Source organism: Lygodium microphyllum, chromosome 7 (assembly GCF_053477565.2).
Source record: "Lygodium microphyllum isolate KBCC chromosome 7, Lygodium_microphyllum_v1.1.10, whole genome shotgun sequence".
Taxonomy (NCBI): Eukaryota; Viridiplantae; Streptophyta; class Polypodiopsida; order Schizaeales; family Lygodiaceae; genus Lygodium; species Lygodium microphyllum.
The window spans coordinates 19,467,925-19,486,139 of record NC_141141.1 but is presented as its reverse complement, the minus strand read 5'-3'; the positions used below and the strand labels follow the sequence as shown (position 1 = coordinate 19,486,139).

Sequence of the window (18,215 nt, the reverse complement as noted above, 5' to 3'; positions counted from 1 at the left end):
GCCCACTCCTCCCAACCCTCTTCTTCCCCACTATTACACCCCTGTTTCCTCCATCTAGTTTTTATGGAAATAATGTCTGAAGAAGGTGGTGATTAAAGACCAGAAAAGTGAAAATATCCACAGCTTGTTTTGTGCCACAATATAATCTTATGCAGAGGGTGAGATTTTTAAGGCTCTTACAGCCTTACAGTTCTCTTTAGGTTGAAATGATCCATGTGTCATGCCCAAGGCTGGATGTATGGCCATTACAATCTCTTTCATTGATTCTAATCTTCTTAAAGAACCCACTGACCCTTCCAGGTGCAATCCCAGGTGCCGGGGCACGTGACTTACCATATCCAATGAAGGCCGATCCATAAATTCAAAAGCAGAAAGGATTTCTCCAAGCTTGTTTCTGGCTTCCCGGAGAACTTTCTGTAAAAATTCTATGACATGATGAACTTGGGTGAAAAGAAATACAATCTCAAAATAGTATTTTACAACTTGAGAGCCTTCAATAGCATCTGAAACAGACAACCTGGCAGTTTAAGTAGCTCTCACATCCAAGAAACGCAACATTTACAGATGCTAGCTTTGGTGGTGTCAATATAGAGACTTTTGTCACAATGCCCAAAGTACCTTCAGCACCTTTTTAATCAAAACAACCAAGCAAACACTTTGGTCATTTGCTTCTTGAGCAGCAGTGTCCACAGATTTTTTTCCATAACAGTTGCTTTTGCATACCAATGAACAGCTGCTTCAAGTCATATCCTGTATTGTCTTTCCTCAATGTCTGCAGTAAGTCCAGTACATCACCATTTGCAAGAACCACCTCAAGTCCTTCAAGAGAAAAAGTAAGACCTACAATTAATCACCTTGAAATACAAGAGCTCAATTCCACTCTCGCCTCATAAACTTAAAAGGATACATGAACTTACAAAATATGAGATACAAGAACAACAGTAAGCAATCACTCTCTAGGAGGTTGTTGGGTCTTGTGAGCCAGGTGTTCTTTTTTATTTGCATAAACAAAAGCCACACTAAGTACAATGTAATGCAAACACACAAACTGAAGCAGTTAACTAGTCTGATGGAGCATTAGACTTGCGAAGTATCAGACTGCCCCTCTCTATGAAGCAGTCAATCGTTGTCTAGTCTCACCTCAGGATCTAGACTTTACGTCTCCTAGTTACCTTCATGCTAGGTCCCTCCCAAAAAAAGGTCTCTGAACTGAGCCCTCCCACAAATGGTCTCTGACATAATACCAAGAGCTTCTTCCAGATATGCAATGAATTGATGTCTTTTTCAAGCTAAAGATTTTCATAGGTGTATGGTTTGACAAACTATAGATCTAGCACATACAAAAAGTTGCCGTAGACAAGTAAAGATTGTCAGCCACCATAGTAGATGATGCTTCTTTCTTTAGCAAGAACTGACATATTTTTCAAGTTGAAGATTTTGATGATAGATGGTGTAACCGATTCTGGATCTATCACATTGCAATTCTTTTGATAGACAAGGATTTTGGGCCATCATAGCAGGTATTGGCCCCTAGTTCCATAGGATGTATCCTAGAGATTGTGGGCTTGGGGAGACGACCTATAGGCTCCTCTAGGTCTCACTATAATCTTTATAGAGCCCTCCTCTAATATGCCTAGTGTCTCTATCCATCCATCCATTATACAAGTATCTGGGCCCAGATCTATGTACCATCTCCTATCACATTGATCTACTACATGCTACACTTACTGTGTTCCACCATTATTCTAGTGTGAACACTCCCTTATCCACAAGCACTTGTTACCTTCTAGCTGCAAAGGGTTTTTTACTCGTCAGAGCATCCACTTTGGGTGTAGTACTATAGTATCTTAGGATTTGTACTTTCATTCTATCATTCACACATTAGTGGATATGACTTTCCAGCAGCCATTCTTCTCACTTAATGTTCAATTTGTCAACCAGCAGCTGCTTTACCCACAACCAGAAGCTGAAATGCAACTCGGCCTGTCTGTCCAGTCTAGCCAACCTATTGGAAGAGCCACCAGCTTGATGACAAATGCCTGTCTTTACAGCCACCTACTGCTCCAGTCGCGGCTGCTGTTCTATGCTTGCCAGCATAGTCACATGGAACGGGAAACATGGTTGGAACAAGGGATGGAGTATGTCAAAGGATGAGGGTAGAAGAGGGTGAGGGTATGATGAAGTGGGGTCAAGGAGAATAATGGAGTTAGGAGAGATGAATGGGAAAGCGAGGGAAGGGAGATGGTGTGATGAAGTGGAAAAGCAAGGTTGTGGAGTATAGAGGGATGGGGAGATAATGAAGGAGAGGAAGAGAATAGAGATATGAAGATAATGGTAGAGTAGAGTATGTGTGTTTGCCCCCTTGAAGGCTCAAAGAGGTCCCCTTTTATAGGCACTTGGTTGGATTATATAATCTGCTAATCCCAATTAATCAATTGTAATCTTGATTTGCTAGAGCCCAAGTTAAATGATACACCAGGTGACATAAGACACTGAATAGAATCTCATTTTATAAAGCCTTTAGTTATCTTGTGTATATGAGTCTTCATAGTCAAGATTTTCAAATAAAAAAATAAAAAAATAAAAGGTAATGTACAAATGTTAAAAAATGTGAGGGAGAGTTATGCATGCACATTACTAGGATAATGTGAGGTTATACAATATAGGATGGATAATTTTACAAAGGTTTGAGTTTTAAAAATAACAAAAGTTGTAGACACTTATTACAAGATATTCTCACCCTCCAAAAAAAAAAGCTCACTTTGGCGAGAGTCTTCATAGTCAAGCTTTATAGAGAAAAAAAAAAAAAGGGGGAAGGTAAACTACAAAGGTTCCAAAATGTAATGGAGAGTTGTGCATATGCATTACTAGCATAATTGAAGGTTTTACGACATGTGATGGATGATTTTATAAGGCTTTGAGTAAAGAGAATAACGAAATATATATACACTTATTAGAAGATATTTGAGGAAATCTGAGTTGGAAACACGAGTGTGCACAAGAGAGAGAGAGTGAGAGAGAGAGAGAGAGAGAGAGAGAGAGAGAGAGAGAGCTCAAGTACAAGAAGAAGATCTTGCTTAGTAAGTTGTTCAAAGGTACAACTAGTACACTCTTCTCAACAGTAAGGGTGTACTTTAGGCAGTTTATATAGCCCTCTGGAGAAGTTAGGGTTAGGGTTTCCCCTTGCTCCCCTATTCTCCAGTTCATTTACACCTAGCTATCCTTATCCTCCAGTATAAGGAGAGTTCACATGCTTGCTTCTCGACGCCCCCCCTCAATGCCAAGTGGCATTGGATAAAGCATGATAGGATGCCCCCCCTTAATCCACAATGAGATGCCTTTATAAATCAGGCTACAAAAGATGGTTATAGCTAGAGAGTTTACAAGACTCAAAAGAGTCGATTGTCTATGGATTGGGAGGCAAAATTGGCCTCCAATTCCTTAGGTGCTTCTAGAACACTGGGACACTTACTGGTGATATGCCCAGTCTTTTTGCATTTATTACACTTCATTTTGTCAGAATATTTCTTCCAGCAATTACTTACAATATATCTTTTTTTATGACAGAAGGAGTACTTCGTAGAAGCTGTATGGAATAACACTTGCTCACAGGAAGTAAATGCTGAAGTCCCTTCATTATGGTTCCTCTTCTCTTCATCCAAGCATGACTGGATGGTACTTGCCAAGGTTGGTTCGGGATATTAGTAAGGGTAGTAACAAGGGTTGGAAAGACCTTCTTCACATACTTCAAAAGGATGGCAATGGCATCTTCATCATGAATTGGTGCTTAAATAGAGGCCAATTGTGCCATGAGCCCTTTCATATGTGAAATAAAATTGCTTAGATCTTCTCCATGTTTATACTCCAAACTAAAAAACTCAATCTTTAGAAAGATCTTGGAGTTCTTCCCTGTAGCGCCATAGAGCCTTTCAAGCTCATCTCACTTCTCCTTCGCAGTGGAGAGTTGGTCAATATGATGAATTAAAGATTCATCCAAATGAAGCATGATGATGGCCTGAGCTCTTTCACCATCTTCTACATCAAGGGGATTGGATAGGTCAATAACTATGGTCCCTTTTATGAAGGGCCAGTAGCCTCGTTCCATAATTTTATATTTTACCAGGACTTGCCAAGGATGGAAAACTTTTCCACTGAACTTGAGAATTTGAGGCCTTACATCTACATAGGCCATGGCCATTACAAGAAGGTCTTACCTATTGTCTTAAGCAATGGCAGTGTCTAGTCCTTTACAGGTGGCCAAGTACAAACCAAATAGCAAAAATGATAGCCCTACAAATGATAACCAACTTTAAAACTGTAAAGATGAAAAAGATTAAAAATCATACATATGTAATATCTCAAGATAAGATTTTGGTGGTCCTATTCTACGAACAACCCTTGATTTAAGTTTTACTATTTTCCTAGGTTTCAATGAGGTGAACTTTGACTAGACTTCTAGCTCCTCCCCTCCTTGCGGTTTAGTAGATGAGCATTTGGTTGAGCAAGGTTGATTAATGACCTCGACACTTGGTGAAGAGTTCGAGGATATTTCAATCACATCAATATTCATAGCGCAGTCATACTGATGTCACTAAATGCATTTTTAGTGCTTAGAAGCACTCATCTCAAGATTGAGATGTTTCAGTATTACCTTGTCAAGCTTGGTGAGACACTTGACTTATTTCCGGTATTGAATTCACGCTTCTCGGTGAACTTATGATGTCCCTCGAGTGTTGGAGCTACTCACAGACCAAGAACACACTTCAGAGCATATGCTTCAATGATTAGAATCATTGTTAATGATTACACATTGAAAAAATAAAAAATGAGAAAGCTTGAAGCTTTCTAGCTATGGTTGCCAGAAACCCATCTGACTTAGACTGATGCTCACATGTAGGAGATGACCACACCAAGTCCCAAATGTTTTTAGGCGGTTGAGCCTAGAACGCTCCTACCATTGTGCACTGCTCCATCTCACCCGACATCGCCAGTACACCCCCCCGCTGACCCGTGGCGTGCGTCGCCTGCTCCCCGCCTATCTCCCTCCCCCCCTCGCCTCCCCTCCAGTGCGACCCCCCGTCTTTCCCCCCAGCGCGCAGAGAAACTCCCCCTCTGTCCTCTCAGCGCCCCCCGTCAATCCCCTGCCCGACACCAAGCCGTCTGCCCCCCCCCCCCCCCTTGCACGCCTCGCCTCTCCCGCTGCAGACACCATTCTGCCGCCCCATTCGAAAACCTCTCCACCCGCCAGAACCGCAATGTGCCCTTCCGCCTGAGGATCTATTTCACCGCCCCCCTCCGCACTTCCCTCCCCCTCCCCCCGCCTCGATACGAGTTGGATTACAACAGGGTCCAACACTTCCCCCACCGTGCAAACAAGCTTCTCCCACCTACCCCCCCGTCCTCCTTGCCATCGTTTCTCCTCCCCTCCAGTTGCTCCCTTCTTCTGCAGCAACATACCCCCCCCTTCTCCGACAACGCAGCAGCGTGCGTGGTAGGTCCTCAGTTGGGACGCGCAATGGAATCCTCTGGTCAGACGCCGGCGCATTCTACGAGTGCCCCCCAATCAAACACCTTGCGCATCATCCTCTCTTAGAAACAGTTCTTGGCTGTCCGGGCCACAAAGTTGGAGCTGAAAGAGACAGTGATCTTTGGTCAAGTTGTTGGACACTCCCCATCGAGAGCCCAGCTGCAGGATTGGCTCCACTCTACGTTGCGCATTGGCACAACGCAGATCTTGGAGGCAGTGCTAATGGGCCGAGGGATCTTCACGGTTCGACTCACCTCTGCGAACGCAGCCCGTGAGTTGGTGGAGAGCTCGCCCTATGCCTCCACAAAGGGGGTCATCTACATGGTTCCTTGGTATAGCGGCTTCACAGTGGAGTCATTTGCGCTCCACAACAGTTTTCTCAGACATCCAGTCACCCTACTGTTTCCTGGACTAGCGGTAGAATACCGCCAGTTAGTGGAGGACTTTGGACGGCTTTTTGGCACAGTTCTCTCTACTTCCTTCGCGGATGCAATGACAGCTGCAAGAGTCCCAAAGGTACGAGTGTCCGTGAAAGATACAAAAAGTATACCAAAGTTCCTGGAGATTGAGGCTGGAGGTCACTCCTTTAGGCAGCAGGTCATTGTGACTGGGCAACCAGGGCAGTGCCTACGCTACCATGACTTTGGATATCGCGCAACCGATTGTACACGTTTCGGGGCCAAGGCAACTCCGGCGATGGGCGCACAAGTGGACACCGACGGATTCACACCGGTCCAAAGACGACAGAGAGGGAGACGGTAGGGGGGGCCGCAGTTAGCGCCTCAGTCGCAGCCTCAACAACAAGGCGCAGGAGGGCGAGTGACGCCCCCTCGGTAGAGCACTCTGCAGGCCCCCCCCCCCCCCCCGGGTGCCCGTCCCACCCCCGGCAAGATCGCAGTCCCCCACAGCCACCACTCGTGCCACAGACTACCCCACCTGAGATCCCACGGCCCCCACACTCACCCTCCACCACCTCCCAGGCTCCCCCCCACTGACCTTGGCCCACAGCCCCCCCCTTCCAAGGCCACCAGCCCCCCCCCACACCCGCCACACATTTCCATCCCACCATCCCTCGAATCTCTTCCCCCCCACCATCTCCCTTGCCGAGCACCCCCCCTGATCCACACCCGTTGCAGGTGATCCCCCCCAGACCCACGCCCGCTCATCCCACAGGAGGGGATGAGCCACACACGCCTACATCCTCCTCGCACCAACAGTCTTCCTCCTCCCACATAGCCACTAGCTCATCTGCCCCTGTCACCCGTCACACCCTCCCAAGACAGGCACAACTGTTGCCACAGGAGTTTTTCCGCAATGGCCCGTGGTCCTACTTAAGAGTTGCGGAGCGCGGAGTGTTCTTCATGGTTCGCAAGTCAAGGAGGGGCAAGGTCCATCTACTAGCACCACCGGATGGACCAAACTACTCTTTATTCTTTCAGTATTCTCACTCAGGGGATTGTACGATGACACAGATAGAGGAGTTGAAGAGTCACGTGGCGGACAAGATCTCCCAATGGATGGGGGAAGAAGGACAAGCACTGTTTGCACAGCAATGGCCTGGTAGCATGATAGACATTAACTGGTGGGCTGGTGCCGAGGTCCCACACTTGAGCATTATCTTTCGAGCCCCTCCACAGTGGAGGGCTCCGAGGGATGTGATCGAGTGGCCCCTGGCACAGGCGACCCGTTTCTACCAATGCACGGAGTCACAACTCTCAGCGTGGCTGATACATGAACTGATTGTACCACCTGGAGCATCTATCACCCCTATGGTCCGGTCGAGGGGCCACCATAGGGGACTGGAGTTCGCTGTCCAGACCTGCGGCAAAGCGTGTACCTGCATGCCCCATAGTTTCTCATCCTCGTCAGCAACTTCCACACCGAACAGATGTCTGTTCGGTCAGTCGCAATTTTCCCCATGAGCTTACACCTTACATCCTGGAATGTGAATAGCCTCCACTATGGTGGGATACGTGGATCGAGGAAGTTGATTGTTCCACAAGAGTTGCAATCTGCCCTTGCCAGACGGATCGACATTTTACTTTTACACGAGCACAAGCTCACCCCCTCCCAGGACCAGCGGGTAGGAAAGGTACTCCCGGGCAACTCGCACACTTAGTCGGAGCACGCCATAGGCACCCACGGCAGGAGTGAAGGCGTATGCACCTCTATTGGCCCAAGTCTCACCACCTACGTACGAGACCACGGGACAATAGTGGCAGGGAGGGTTCTATGGATCAGACTCGATATTGCTCGTGCCGGGGAGTCCTCAACGTCTATGCCCCTACGGAGGTTAGGGCACGCAGCAAGTTCTGGGTGGAGATCACGGATGGACTCCCAGAGATGGACTCGTGGATCGTTGGAGGAGACTTCAACAACCTGCACGCTTTAGAAAACCAGCAGAGCAGACGTAGAAACTATCAGGGCATGATCGGGGAGGAGCAGGAGGCATGGGAGGTATTTCTATTGGCAGTAGGTGCACATGACGCCTGGAGAGACCCTGCCTTCCACAGGAGAGAGAGGTCGCTGGACTTCTCTTGGAGATACAGGCGGCTAGGTGGAGTCCTGCTGGAGCGGTTGGATAGGTTTTATGTGGGCAATTGGTGGCTCTCGTGGGGGCCAGATTGGGCAATTGGCAGGCACCACATTCTCTGATCACTGCCCGGTTCTCCTGACACTAGATCCCCCAGCATCTGCCCTAGACACTTGATCCTGTCGGATCCCTGACTCGATCTATAGGAGGGAGGAGATGACGAGGCAGATAGAGCAACTCTAGACTAGCGAGTGGGATAGGAGGGACCGGATCGCAAAGGAGGTTGCAGAGGTCCTAGCCAAGTCGAGCAGAATCTGCCAAGAGACAACCATACAGGCCAGGGAGCAGAGCTAGGAGGAGGAGAGAGCGCTCCGGCGGGACCTTGAAGCCATGCAAAGATTACTATAGGAGGCACCAAGAAACCCCACCCTCCACGCACAAGAGGTGCGCACGCGAGCAGCCATTGCTGGCCTAGAGAACAAGCGCTCTGAGTTCTCTTTCCGCACCTCAGCAACTTTTTCGGCGCGGAAGAGGGCCACAATGTACAGGGAGTTTTTCCAAGTGCACCAGCCTCGCACCACAGGAGTGCAAATACGCAGCCTTCGAGATCAGTATGGGAGGACTCGTTAAGCCCAGACGAGGTGATGGAGATTGCCATTGATTACTACAGGCACCTTTTCTAGCAGGAGACAACCCCAGCTAGAGGACAGCGATGTGGGCAGTAGGTCTGAGATCACATCCCGTCCCTTGTCACAAAGGAGATGGGATGCCCCCTCCTAGCCCCTTCACAGAGAAGGAACTAGAGGAGGTTTTCCATATACAGGACGGGCAGAAATGCCCAAGAGAGGATGGCCTCTCTAAGGTCTTTTTTACTACCTACTGGGAAGTGGTGAAGGACCCCCTACTGATGGTCTTCCAAGAGATCTTCACTTCAGGACAAATGCCAAGGAGCCTTTCGGCAGGCCTCATCAATCTTCTCCCAAAAGGGGGAGACCGATTGAAGTTTTCCCAGTGGAGACCGATCACCTTATTGTCAGTGGCCTATAAGGCACTGGCAAAGATGATTGGTAGGTGACTATGCCCCGTGCTGCCAGACATCATCCATGATACACAGATAGGCTTTGTCCAAGATAGGAGTATCCTAGACAATATATTCAGCTTCTTTGAGGTGACAGAGTGGGCTCAGCACAGTGGGCAGAGACTGGCCGTACTACTCTTGGATTTCGAGAAAGCTTATGATAAGGTGGATTGGGATTTCCTAGAGGGCACCATGGTAACGTTGGGTTTCTCCCAGGCTTGGATTCGCGGGATCGCCGCAGTTTACAGATCGGCCACCAGCAAGGTTCTCATAGGTGGTAGGCAAGGGGAGGAGCTTCGGCTGGAGAGATCAGTCCGGCAGGGCTGCCCCCTGGCCCCGTACCTGTTTCTACTCTTTGGAGAGGCAATGTCTCACTTCCTCAAGTCCTGTGTGAGCAGATTACGCGGCCTTCGACTTCCCGTGAGAGAGGAGATTGAGTTGCTAGACTCAGAGTATGCAAATGATACAGCACTCTACATAGAGGACGATGAGTTGATGTTGGAGAGAGTGAGGCTGGCTCTTGAGGTGTTCTGTGCTGCAGCAGGAGCGAAAATCAACTAGCAAAAGTCGGTTAGTTTCCTCACAGACCAGGACTCTAGCACGGAGTGGTGCGTCCACCTAGGATTTAGATGGGTGAGCAGAAGGCAGACCGTCCGGTACCTAGGGTTCCAGGTGGGACTTGACATCACTCTCGCCCAGCAGTTTCTTCCAGTCCTGGATTCTATTCGGAGGAAGCTAGCTTACTGGAGCACGGCTCGCCTCTCACTAGCCGGCTGAGCTCTCGTGGTTAACCAGATCCTCCTAGCGACTGCCTGGTACATCGCCTCGTGTTGGTGCTTTTCCTCATCCTGCATAGTGCAGCTTCGCCGCCTAGTGCAGAACTTCCTTTGGTCCAGGTCAGACGGCTCTAGGGATTCCCAAGCCAAGGTGGCGTAGGCGAACATCATACGGCATCGGTCAGAGGGAGGGCTTGGAATCATAGACCCAGAGTTTCAAAGCAAGGCCTTCTTGGGCAAGCTAGTTGTCCGCAGCCTCACACCGGGAGGGCAGACCTGGAAGGTCCTATTGCAGGAGGGTCTTCAGGATTGTAGACCGAGGCTTGGCGGTCAGTGGAGGCCGTCCTTGAGATGGATCTTCACTTCACTCCAAATCACCCCCCCCAGATCACCTTTCCTACGCAGCTTACTCCGCATGTGGCTGCCACGAGGAGATAGACCGTCAGCCAATAATCTGCAACCCCTAGGTCAAAGATCAAGAAGGGGCACAGATTGGCTAGTGCCCCCATATCCAGTGGGCTGGTTGGGAGGCCAGCCCGGCTCGTACCATCAGGACATGGTGGGAGGTGCACAGGATGGCAAAGGAGGAGGTGCTGCAACAAGTTTCAGACTGCCAGAGAGGAGTGGAGTTGAGGCGAAGAGAGATAGACGCAGCAATACCTCCGGAGTGGCTTGCTCCCGCGTTACAAGTGCCGATAGAGCCTGGGGAGGTATGGGCGATTGAACCCCTATGTTTTCTGGAAGGAGCTCAGGGAGTGGCGCCTTTGGATTTGGGAGAACAAACCACTTGATGAGCTGGAGTGGAATCCAGGAGAGTGGCTATGGCCGACCACTGCAGTCGCCATGAAGCCACCCAGGTTCCTAGAGTAGTACACTGCCAGGATTGGCAGACACGTACTGATGCAGGAGGATAGGGATTAGGCACTGTCACATAGCATGCACAGGGCGGAGCATAGCATCACGGAGCCGTTCCGACGGATCTTCTGGCACCGCCTATGGGATAGCTGGAGGCCAAGGAGAGTATCGTACTTCTTATGGCTCGTGGGACATGGAGACTTGGCGGTGGGAAGCTGGCTTGCCCAGATGCAAAATGAGATTGTAAGCGTTGCTCACAGCAGCCTCTCGAAACCCCAAAGCATGCCGCATCCTCCGCCGTACAACACCCAGCCTTGGATATATCTCATGGAGAGCCTTCTGTTGGCAGGCAGTCAGTCAGGGCCGTCACCTTCTGTATGAGGCCGGGATGCAGGACACGATATTCATCATTGAGGCAGGATCGTGCGCAGTGGTCGGGTTGGAGGCTCTACCCATCCGCCAGGTACTGGAGCCCACAGCAAACCGCTCTAAGGTATGTGAGATCATAGGGAGTCTTACTAGATGGTATATCTGGAAGGCGTGGTGCCAGGAGACTTTCGGCGGAGAGAGACTTTCAGCACAGGTGACCCTAGCTGAGCTCTAGACCTCCATCATCCACTCCCTCCGCAGTCGTTGGAATCAGGTGCAGAGCGAGTCCAGGGCTTGTCAGGATCTCCGTGGCCAATTTATGCATACTTGGGGCGGCCAGGACCTGTTTTTCATGATGCAGGCAGGCAGCCCAGATGGCGATATACCCCGCCTCCATGGCTTCTTGCCCCCATTTCCCCCAGACCGCCCTCAGAGGCTTGTAATCATAATGTATTTGTGTTTCAGCTCCAGCTAGTCTGTCGAGCATAAGCACTCTATTGTAATCAATTTCTTTGAGTAATATAATCAGCTGTTAGATATGATCAATGCCCCACCCTCATTAGGTGCTACCAATGATCCATGGTGCTCAAAGTTGTAAGGCCCCCATTATGAGGAGAAGCCAAATGTGAGCCCGGACATTGGTTGAGTCCTGACTTGTATATCAGATGAGGTCTATGTGACCGGATGGCAAAAAGGTGACTGTTGTGGGTCTAATCTTTGGGTTAGACGGAGTGGTTAAGCTGGTAGCAACTCGAGGCACATTGCATTGAGTTGCGTGGTAAGGGAGTTAAAAGGGGCCCCTATTGTGGGGTCCGGGGGCCGCGGAAGCGGCCCCTGGCTGGGGGGTCCCAGGGGGGCCAGCGGCCCCCCTGGCGGGGGTCCGGGGGCAGCGCATCGGCCCGATGGTAAAGGGAATATTCCCTGGAATATTCCCTGGCCGACTAGTGGAGGCTCATATGGTAGGTCGGTCAGCAGGCCGACCTAACGACCTTCGCGGGCTATAAAAGCTAAACCCCTTCGCAGCCATCTTACACTCATCTTTCACCCAGTCAGAGTTGTTGTTCCAGCTAGCCTTAAGCTCTTCACCTATCTTCTGTCTAGATCGCCATCTAAGCTTCACACAGTGGAAGCGCACGGGTGGACAGAGCCATCTTTGTATCAGTTGTTTGGAGTTAAAGAATTTACTGATTCTCCTCTTATCTGTTGTGTACTCTCTATCTCTTTCTCAGATTCTGTTCGCTGCGCCGTGTAATATTTTACATGGTATCAGAGCCCAGGGGGCTCTAGAGATCGGAGAGCGTGCAAGAGGCAAAGGCTTCAACAGCAAAGAGAAACGATGTCGACTCCAGGAAGCAGTTCTAGCGCATCCGGAAGCGGTGCAGGAGGTGGTGCTGCTGTACCGGCTATTCAAACACTGAGGATTCGTCCACCAACCTTCAGCGAAGGCAAGTTAGATGGTACAAACTACACCTTGTGGAAGTTCAAAATTACAACTATCCTTGATTCTTATGAGCTTTTGGAGACTGTGCTGGGGACTGACGTAGAACCACAGCCTATCCCCGACCCATCAAATCCTAGTGTGATGATTCCTCCGAATGCAGATCTTCTACGAGCTTGGAAACGAAGGAATGCAGATGCATTGTGTGCCTTAGTTACAAGCTGTTCTGACAGTGTTTTGACTCTGATTCAGCATACAACCAAAGCGTCAGAGGCTTGGAATGTACTAAGGAGTCAATATGAAACACGAAACCAAACAAGGATTCAAAACTTGGAGAATCAACTAGCAGCGGAGAAGTTTGCTGAAGGAGAGACGGTTGAAGCATTCATCACTCGGATTAAGAATCTGCGCGACCAGATGGCTGGCGCTGGGATACAAAAGACTAGCGAAGAGCTAGCTCGGAGGTGTCTTCGGATTTGTCCACAAAAGTTTGATGGACTAGTAACTGCCCTTAATACTCAGGTGAGACCTCAAGCTTTGACTTTTGAGGAGTTTTGTGCATTATTAATGGAGGAGGAGTTGAGGCTGAAAGCCCGAGAAGGAAGCAACAATGGAGATGCTGCATTCTCTGCCAATGCAAAAGGCAAAGGTGTTTCCTCCACCAAAAATGATGGTGACAAAAAGAAAAAGGGCGGCAAGAAGAAGTTTCAAGGAGAGTGCTTCTATTGTAAGAAGAAAGGACATGCGATTGCAGATTGTCGTGTCAAGAAGGCAGATGAAAAGAATGGTACCCTTAAAACTAAAGGGAAAGAGACAGCCAATACGGCTGAAGCAGAGTTGGAATTATTCATGGCGACCATTGAGGAAGTGTGCTCCTCGGCGCAAGAAGAATCTACCACTGACTCTTGGGTGTTGGATAGTGGGGCCTCCCGTCACATGACCAACAAGAAAGGTCTATACAGTTCTATGCAGCCTCTACAAGAATCCATCACTGTGACGGTTGGAAATGATGCTAAATGCCCTGCTGCGGGCACAGGTACTATTTCTTTTGTTGCTGCAAATGGTGAAGTCAAAAAGCTTTCAAATGTGTTGTATGTTCCCGAAATCAGAAGAAATCTCTTATCAGTTGCTGCCATAACTGATCTTGGTCATGAAGTGAGGTTCAAGAAGACAGGTGCAGAAATTATTGATAGTGCTGGCACAATTGTTGGCAAAGGAGAAAGGAGGAACAACCTGTATGAGCTAAGTGCTCTTACAGCCACCGCTGGAGTGGGCACAAGTAAGCTTTGGCATGAAAGGTTTGGACACATCGGATTTGCAGTATTGAAGGAGATGCAAAAGCAAGGTATGGTTGCTCACCTACCTACAATAACTGAATTGAAGGAACCATGTGAAGCTTGTATGATGGGCAAGCAACAGAGAAAGGCATTTCCACAAGAAAGCAAGAATAGAGCACATGCTCCTCTAGAGTTGGTGCATGCTGACTTGTGTGGTAAGATGCCTACACAGGCCTTGGGGGGATCTTCTTATTTTATGTTGATTGTCGACGACTACAGTAGGAAGATGTGGGTGTACTTCCTTCGTGATAAGGCTCAAGCTTTTGGTAAGTTTAAAGAATGGCTAATACTTGTTGAGAATGAAACAGGGAAAAGTGTGAAGAAATTTAGAACAGATGGTGGTGGTGAGTTCAACTCAAAGGAGTTTGAAGGCTTTTGCAAGAGCAAAGGTATCAAGCGTCAATTGACAACGCCTCACACACCTCAGCAGAACGGTGTTGTGGAACGCAGGAATCGCACCATTGTGGAGATGGCAAGATGCATGCTAAAGGGCAAGGGATTACCTAACCATTTTTGGGCTGAAGCTGTTAATACTGCAGTCTACATTCTAAATCGGAGCTATACAAAGGCTCTCAAGGGAAAAACACCTCATGAGGCTTACACTGGTAAGAAACCATCTGTCTCACATTTCAGAATTTTTGGATGTGAATGTTATGCACATGTTCCAGATGAGAAGAGAAACAAGTTACAACCAAAAAGCAGAAAATGTATCTTCTTGGGTTATAGTGATGAGCAGAAGGCTTACAAGTTATATGACCAAGAGGCAAAGAAGATCATCGCGAGCCGTGATGTGGTGTTCAAGGAGGAGCCGCATACAGTGGAGGAGGAGAAGGCAAGGTCTTCCACTTTATCATCAAGCGAAGAAGTAGTCCACTATGAACCTGTCCCGAGAGCTATCCCTATCCTTAAGGAGGAGGAAGCATCATCTTCAGATGATGAGGAAAAAGTTCACCAACCTGACATCACCCCACCGGAAAAGCCATTGCCGCGCTGGGTGAAGCAGCTCTATGACCACAATAATCCTATGCCTGCATCTGTTGAGGAGAAGGCAGACGGACCAAGGAGGTCTCAGAGAATAGAGGAGCAAAGGAGGGCTTCTGCTCACATAGTCAACATGGCCTTGATGGTTGAGATTATGAGAGAAGTAAAGGAGCCAACTGACTTAGAAGAAGCACTTGCAGATCCATCATGGAAGGCTGCTATGCAGGCGGAGTATGACAGCATAATGAAGAATGACACTTGGGAGCTAGTGGATCGGCCAGCAAAGCGGAAGATTATTGGCACCAAGTGGATCTGGAAGGTAAAGTACAAGGCTGATGGTACCTTAGAAAAGTACAAAGCTAGACTGGTTGCCCAAGGATTTTCACAAGTTGAAGGGTTTGATTTTCAAGAGTCATTTGCCCCAACTGCCAGAATGACCACTATTCGCACGGTACTTGCAGTGGCTGCCCACAAGAAGTGGCCAGTGTACCAAATGGATGTTAAGTCAGCGTTCTTAAATGGTGACCTCAAGGAGGAGGTGTACGTGGCTCAGCCACCAGGGTTTGAGGCCCCCCATTCTGAGAACAAAGTGTGTAAACTGAAGAAGGCATTGTATGGGCTGAAACAAGCCCCCAGAGCATGGTACCAGCGGATAGATAGGTTCTTTTTAAACCTAAACTTCAAAAGATGTGCCTCAGATGCTAACTTGTATGTTTACAGGGATGGTAAAAAGTCTGTAGTGATTGTCCTATATGTGGACGACCTTCTTATTACAGGTGACTATGAAGATATGATCAACCAAACTCGAAAGGCTTTGAGTTTTGAGTTTGAAATGACAGACCTGGGCTTGCTGCACTATTGTTTGGGGATTGAAGTCTGGCAAGAGCCAGGAAAGATCTTCATCTCTCAGAAGAAGTATGCATGGGAGATCTTGAAGGCATTTGGCATGACCGAGTGCAAGGAGATAGCTACACCTATGGAGGTGAATGTAAAGTTATCCGTTGAGGATACATCAGCACTAGCAGACATTGGGAGGTATAGGAGGTTGGTCGGCAGTCTAATCTACTTGTGTAACACCAGACCAGATATCAGTTTTGCTGTTGGTGTTTTGAGCAGGTTCTCAAACAAACCTCATGAGAGTCATTGGAAGGCTGGGATGCGGGTGCTCAGATACTTGAAGAAAACTCTTGACTATGGTATCACATACAGTTTCGGAACTTCTCTTGTGGGGAACTGTGACTCAGATTGGGCAGGAGACATTGATTCCAGGAAGTCAGTTTCTGGTTATTGTTTCTCTTTGGGTTCAGGAATTTTCTCTTGGATTAGTAAGAAGCAACCAACAGTGGCATTGTCTTCTACCGAAGCAGAGTACAAGGCAGCTTGTTTCGCTGCATGTGAGGCCGTATGGTTGAGAAGGATTCTATGGCATATGGGAGTGCAGGATGAAGAACCAACTGTGCTGAGATGTGACAATCAGAGTTGCATCGCCATTGCCAAAAATCCAGTGTTTCATGCACGCACCAAACATATAGAGATCCAGTATCACTATGTGCGTGATTTGATGGAGGATGGGATAGTGGAATTGGTCTACTGTCCAACAGAGGAGAATGGAGCAGATATCTTCACCAAAGCACTTACGAAGGATCTGCTTCAAGTTCATCTTCAGAGACTCGGCATTGGGCCGAGGAGATAGTTCACCTATGGGTGGACATTGAGGGGGGGTGTTAGATATGATCAATGCCCCACCCTCATTAGGTGCTACCAATGATCCATGGTGCTCAAAGTTGTAAGGCCCCCATTATGAGGAGAAGCCAAATGTGAGCCCGGACATTGGTTGAGTCCTGACTTGTATATCAGATGAGGTCTATGTGACCGGATGGCAAAAAGGTGACTGTTGTGGGTCTAATCTTTGGGTTAGACGGAGTGGTTAAGCTGGTAGCAACTCGAGGCACATTGCATTGAGTTGCGTGGTAAGGGAGTTAAAAGGGGCCCCTATTGTGGGGTCCGGGGGCCGCGGAAGCGGCCCCTGGCTGGGGGGTCCCAGGGGGGCCAGCGGCCCCCCTGGCGGGGGTCCGGGGGCAGCGCATCGGCCCGATGGTAAAGGGAATATTCCCTGGAATATTCCCTGGCCGACTAGTGGAGGCTCATATGGTAGGTCGGTCAGCAGGCCGACCTAACGACCTTCGCGGGCTATAAAAGCTAAACCCCTTCGCAGCCATCTTACACTCATCTTTCACCCAGTCAGAGTTGTTGTTCCAGCTAGCCTTAAGCTCTTCACCTATCTTCTGTCTAGATCGCCATCTAAGCTTCACACAGTGGAAGCGCACGGGTGGACAGAGCCATCTTTGTATCAGTTGTTTGGAGTTAAAGAATTTACTGATTCTCCTCTTATCTGTTGTGTACTCTCTATCTCTTTCTCAGATTCTGTTCGCTGCGCCGTGTAATATTTTACATCAGCCACATTTTATTTGCAAAAAGAAAAAGTTGCCAAAAACCCATAGTTAGGGTTTTGCTCACAACAGCCAACAGAGGAGGAATTTCTTCAAACCCTCTTAGAGAGAGATGGCCCACTGGGGGCTAACAAAGCCCCATGGTAACTCCCAAGATTGTGCCGTCGTCAGCAAGCACGAAGCTCTGGAACGTCACACTGTAAAAACTGCGCCAAATTCACGATTTGTGCAATGTCGTCTTCCTGGCTGCCCAATCTCCACGTTTGACGTGCCGTGCTAAAGCGACTTGTGTTGGGGATGAAGCGTCCAGAAGGAACCTTCAGCTGAAATGCTCTTCATTGTCCTCCCCAGGTCCTCCAATAGAGGTGGGTCAAGTTGTGGCTATGGTGGTCAAGAGACAAGAGGTAGAAGTTGAAAGCTCATGTGCACTTAATGATGTAAGAAAGTTGAGAGAAGCTCCAAATAAGTTTAGATAGTATATTGAAAAATGGAAAAAAGAGAGAATGTCATAGTTTATTTAATAATAGACTAGGAAAAGTAAGGTGCATAAAAATAGAAAAATATAGAAGAAAAGAATAAGGAAATCAGATATATGCGCCACATGGAAAAATTCTTGGAGTTTTTTTTCAAATACTCAAAGACATGTATCCAAGCTTGGCCCCAGCTCCTCCTTTCATTTTTAAAGATCTTGGCTCCAAGTGACTCATAAGTTTGAATTTTTTGTAAGTGTTTTCATATCCCATTGTCCTCGTGTTGACTTTCTTGTATACTTTGCACTATTTCCTTAAATGTGAGGAAACTCCCATACTTAGCTCCAAGTTTTTTTAATATCATGTGGCCCACCTCCAAATCCATCCAAGCCCAATGCTAG

General features: G+C 48.2%; 1 protein-coding gene across 6 annotated transcripts in view; it reads right to left on the bottom strand.

Moving 5' to 3' along the window:
* Positions 1 to 18,215, bottom strand: part of D2HGDH (FAD-linked oxidases family protein) — a 204,358-nt gene that overhangs the window by 32,748 nt on the left and 153,395 nt on the right. For all 6 annotated transcript variants that reach the window (XM_087681132.1, XM_087681131.1, XM_087681127.1 and 3 more), the window contains 3 exons: positions 724 to 819; positions 518 to 627; positions 334 to 414 (listed from right to left, as the gene is read on the bottom strand). In XM_087681132.1, coding sequence (XP_087537258.1) covers positions 334 to 414; positions 518 to 627; positions 724 to 819 — 287 coding nt within the window. The remainder of the gene's footprint in view (positions 1 to 333; positions 415 to 517; positions 628 to 723; positions 820 to 18,215) is intronic.